Source organism: Myotis davidii, unplaced genomic scaffold (genome assembly GCF_000327345.1).
Source record: "Myotis davidii unplaced genomic scaffold, ASM32734v1 scaffold1149, whole genome shotgun sequence".
In the NCBI taxonomy this organism is placed as follows: Eukaryota; Metazoa; Chordata; class Mammalia; order Chiroptera; family Vespertilionidae; genus Myotis; species Myotis davidii.
This window is the reverse complement of record NW_006300370.1, coordinates 40,330-45,149: the sequence shown is the minus strand read 5'-3', so window position 1 is coordinate 45,149 and position 4,820 is coordinate 40,330. Positions and strand designations below refer to the sequence as shown.

Below are 4,820 nucleotides of genomic sequence, written 5' to 3'. Positions count from 1 at the left end.
TGTCCACTCCAATAACGTGCTCTTCCTCAAACTAACTCCTATTTATCCTGAAAATCACACCTTAAATAGCATTTTTTCCCACAGGAATCTTTTCTGAATGTCTGGATTATAATAGGTTTCCCTGTCAAATGCTCTCCTATAGCCTTGACTAGCACCTATTTCATTTGTAAATAATCACTGTTAATCATGTTCCCTTGAAACCATAATTTTCATTATGACAGAGGCTTCATCTTATCTCATCCATAAATGTATCCCCATACTTTGCATGGTGTCTGGCATATAGTAGGCTCTCACTAAATATTTGTTGAGTGAATAAACTAACAACTGTGAGGATAGCAACAGATTCTAAGAAGTTATCAAACTTCAAGAAATAAAATTCTGAGTGGGAAACTCTAAAAATATGAAGGACTATTAGCTAAGAAATAAATAGTTCACCAAAACATATCTTAAGATGGGGGGGGGGGGACGGGGAATCGGTAAATAAAATAGTCAGAAAGTGACTACTGAAGCAAAAACCCTAGAATCCATCATCTAGGAAACCTCCTTTTTTATTTATTTTAGTCTAGTTTGAGCTTTTGGGAAACAAATTTGGAGCTCTCTAAATAAATCAGTAAATAAAAGAGCTTTATACTCACACAAAGGCTAGGAACGAGACTAGATAGGTTGACATGTCGTGGTGCAAACATGTGAAGCTGCTGAAGACAAGATATGGCAGCTGCCTGAACGAGAGAATCTGAATGGTCCTGGGTAATTGCACAGCCCACCAAACAAGAAGAACGAATTGTGGAAATAGTTGCTCCATTTCCTAGTAGTAAAAGAAAAAAAAAAATGCACAAAACAACTACTTTATTATTATCACCAAAAAGACTCCTAGAAAACAATTATCTTCTAAATAACCCTCCTTCTGGTTACTATTTAGGTTGTTTCTAAACAAAACGTCTGCAAAGTCCATGGAAATCATTTCGAAACACAATGGTATATATGACAATGATGCACCTCTGTTAGATTTAGCTAGGTTTGTATTTATTTCCTGAAAAACGATATTGTCTTTTAAACCTGTCAGTTTTATGTAAAAGGGCCAAAAGATTCATCATGTCTGGTTGTCTGTTCAACTAACATTATCACCTCTATCATACAGTAACTTGAAATCCCATTTTCCAAATAAGATTAAGAGTAACTTTTACAGTGATAGTTACAGTGATACTAAATTATAGTATTATATGCTGTGTATAAAAATGTCTTAATTTTCAAATATAAGTGATTTAAAAATTTTACCAATGTAAAACAAAATAATTTTATATATGCATAAAGACTAAGCAAGGAAATAAGAGTCACATAAGAGTCACATTCTAATTTGAAATATGCATTGCCACATTGTCATCATATCCGAAAGCACTCGGTAAATACATAATCAAAGGCACATATTGATTCTCTCCATATCCTTCTGATATTCACTTAAGATAGAATTATCAACTTTCTCAAAGAGGACACTGAGTCCAAAAAAGAGACATGTCTAAATCACACATTTTTTTTTTCAATTCCTAGCATTTTTTCTTAAGATCTTATTTCTACTTCTTTCTTTTTAAAAGTATCTGTCCATAGCAGTTAAAAATGCAAGCAGAAGAAATGGATCTGGGCTTCATCTCTGACTCCAACTACTCACTGTATACTTGGAAAAGCTTTTAATCTCTCTCAGACTCAGTATTTCATCAGTAAAATAGATATTTCTATGTCAGGATTACTGTCAGAATTAAGTGAAATAATGTTTAAGAAGCTTTACCCATTGAAAGGACTTAATAAATGCTGAAATACATTTTTTAAATAAAGCTTGACCCATTGAAAGCACTTAATAAAAGCTGAAATATTCAGGATAAATTCACAGTAATTTGCTGATGTGAGTGTTTAATTTAGCCATTAGTTGAATTATTTCAGTGGAATTGGAAGGTAACAACATAGACCTTAGAATCATAAATCTGCTACTCGGTTCAGTAATTCTAGGCAAGTTACTTATCATCCCTAGGCTTGCTTCCTCAGGGAAAAATTAGATAGTATTATCTACTTTATGGCAGTCGTTTTTTTAAAACTATGCTCCTGATACTTAAAGTTCAAAAAAATAGTGAAACTAAAGTCCATGAAGAAAAGTGAATGATTCTCCAGGCCAAAGGAATCCACTTTTATCTTTATCTTCATTTAGAAATGTCTTCTCTGTTTAAAACTTCAAAAAACACTAAGAGTCAGGTTTATTGTAGAGATTTAATAAAATAATAAGTAAAAAGCAGATTTCCAGTCCTTCCGTAAGGTGCAAGCATTTAATACACAGTATGATTATTATTACAACATTTCTTTAAGCAACATGATGATGACATTCAGGAAACTGAAAGATAGCAATTATCTGCCTAGTTCCTCTAATTTAAGATGAGCTTACCTTGTAGTTCAGGGCCAACAGTAGTGATTATAGCACCCAAGCATCTACCCAAACACTGATGAACTTCCATATGTGAGGGTGGAACTGTCAACAGCAAGGTAAGAACTAGAGACAATGTTGGTTCCACATACCCACGGTACATGGGGCCACTAGAATCCACTATCAAAGCCAGTGAATGAAGAGACCATGTCTGAAATAAAATATATTAATTTTATATTAAATTTTAGTAAATATTATCATCTTAATTTTTAATCAACGATCTAGAAACACTTAAAAATATATTCCTTAAGAAATAAAAGATAGCACAAAAGTTACCAATCACCAAGAACCAAAGCAATACATGTAGACAAACAACTGTGAAACATTATTTTTGAGTTAGGATTCTTAAAACAGAAGAAACAGGGAGGAACACTTAAGACTAAGTTTTGTACTATTCTGTGAAGATATAAACTAAAATATTAGTTTTGAGGGAATGTAATTGATCCAAAGCATAGTAAAACTAGAGGCCTGGTGCAGAAATTCTTGCACTCGGGGAGGGGGAGGGGGGTCCCCCAGCCTGGCCTGTACTCTCTTACAGTGCAGGAGCCCTGCAATCGATCACCCCAAAGAGATAGGCCCCACCCACCCATCCGGGGCTCCTCGATGGTTGCCCCAAAGAGATAGGCTGGAACGGCGGGAACCGCCTCCACACCACGTGGAGCCGTGGGACCCCCGGCCTCACTGTGCGGAGCCGCATGACCCTCCTGTGTGCCACACAGAGCCGCTGGGACCCGCCTCCGTGCCACATGAAGCCGTGGGACCTCCAACGTCAAGTCCCCGCTTACGCACGCGTGTCCACTGTGCACACAGCCTCCTGGTGATTGCTCGTTACGGTGTGAGGGTGTCATGGTGTGAGGGAATCACAGCGTGATGACCATTAGCATATTAGCTCTTTATTATATAGGATGTCTTGCCATAAAAAGTCATGTAGGGCAGTCTTTTAGAGGAGTTTGGTTTCAAAAAATTAAAGCAAAAGAGGGCTGAGAAAATGCTGAAGATAAAAGAAGAAAGATAACTAGCACCTATACTCTCTTTTTTTAAAAGAAATTTTTTAAATATATTTTATTGATTTTTTACACAGAGGAAGGGAGAGGGATAGTTAGAAACATCAATTAGAGAGAAACATCAATCAGCTGCCTCCTGCAAACCCCTACTGGGGATATGCCCGCAATCAAGGTACATGCCCTTCACCGGAATCGAACCTGGGACCCTTCAGTCTGCAGGCTGATGATCCATCCACTGAGCCAAATCGGTTAGGGCTATTCTCTCTTTTTTAAATCCTTAACCACAGATATGTTTTTATTGATTTTAGAGAGGAGGGGGGAGAAAGAGAGAGAGGAAAAAACATCTCCGTGTGAGAGAGAAACATCGACTGGTTGTCTCACAAATGTGCCTGCAACCTAGGTATGTGCCCTGACGAGGAATTAAACTCACAACTTTTTGGTATACTGGATGATGCCCCAACCAACTGAGCCACCCAGCCAGGGCAGTAGCACCTACTTTTTGATATAAATGAAGCAAGCAGCAACTGCCTGGGTAAAATAATTTTTCTTCCAAACTAGTATAAAACAGCATTAAAAAAGTAGTGTGGCACCTCTTAAGGAACAAGATTACTTGATTTTGATTTTTAACACTTTTGGGAATTTTGTGCTTTACATAGCTAGAAACCTTTACCAAGAAGTCTAAGGCAAACTAAACCTATAGACTAGTTGAAATTTAATAACTCGTTTGGGAGGAGTGGATTTAGTGTCTTTTATCTAATCCTAAAGGAACTCATTCATCATCTCAACAAACTAATGGCAAGTAGTAATAAAATTGAACTTGTGAGTTCCAATATGAAGCTGGCAAGTTGGATGCTAATGCATTTATACATTATTAATATTTTCAGGTGCTTCAATGTGAAGTGGTAAATCAAGAATGCAGTACATCTTTGCATACAGAAGTTCTTGACTCTCAATGTAGTTAATTCTATTTGTATTTGTAAACAAACAAAAAATTCAGAGTACACTTGAAAATTCAACCAATAACCCTGGACCTGGGTTGGGGTATTAGAAAAGGGGAGAGAGAGAAGGCTGGATATTTAAAAAAAAAAAAAAAGATCTAATAAAGGTAAGAAAATGCAGAAAAGAGAAAACAAATACAATGGATGATAAATAACAACAAGAAAATACGTTTAAAGAAATGTATGTGGAATGGATTGAATTCCCAAAATAAGACAGTTTTAAGATTAGGTTAAAAAACAAAATCCTGTTATATGCTGTTACATAAAACAAAATGACAAAAAAAGATCCTAATACATTTTTTCTACCAACCTATTAGAATGATTACAATTTTATACAGCAAATCATTTTCCTAA

The 4,820-nt window shown here is 36.0% G+C and overlaps 1 protein-coding gene across 1 annotated transcript in view; it reads right to left on the bottom strand.

Moving 5' to 3' along the window:
* HEATR5B (HEAT repeat containing 5B) overlaps positions 1-4,820 on the bottom strand; it is a 103,139-nt gene that overhangs the window by 68,182 nt on the left and 30,137 nt on the right. The window contains exons 15-16 of the mRNA XM_015572571.1: positions 2,426-2,615; positions 636-805 (exon numbers count right to left, since the gene is read on the bottom strand). Coding sequence (XP_015428057.1) covers positions 636-805; positions 2,426-2,615 — 360 coding nt within the window. The remainder of the gene's footprint in view (positions 1-635; positions 806-2,425; positions 2,616-4,820) is intronic.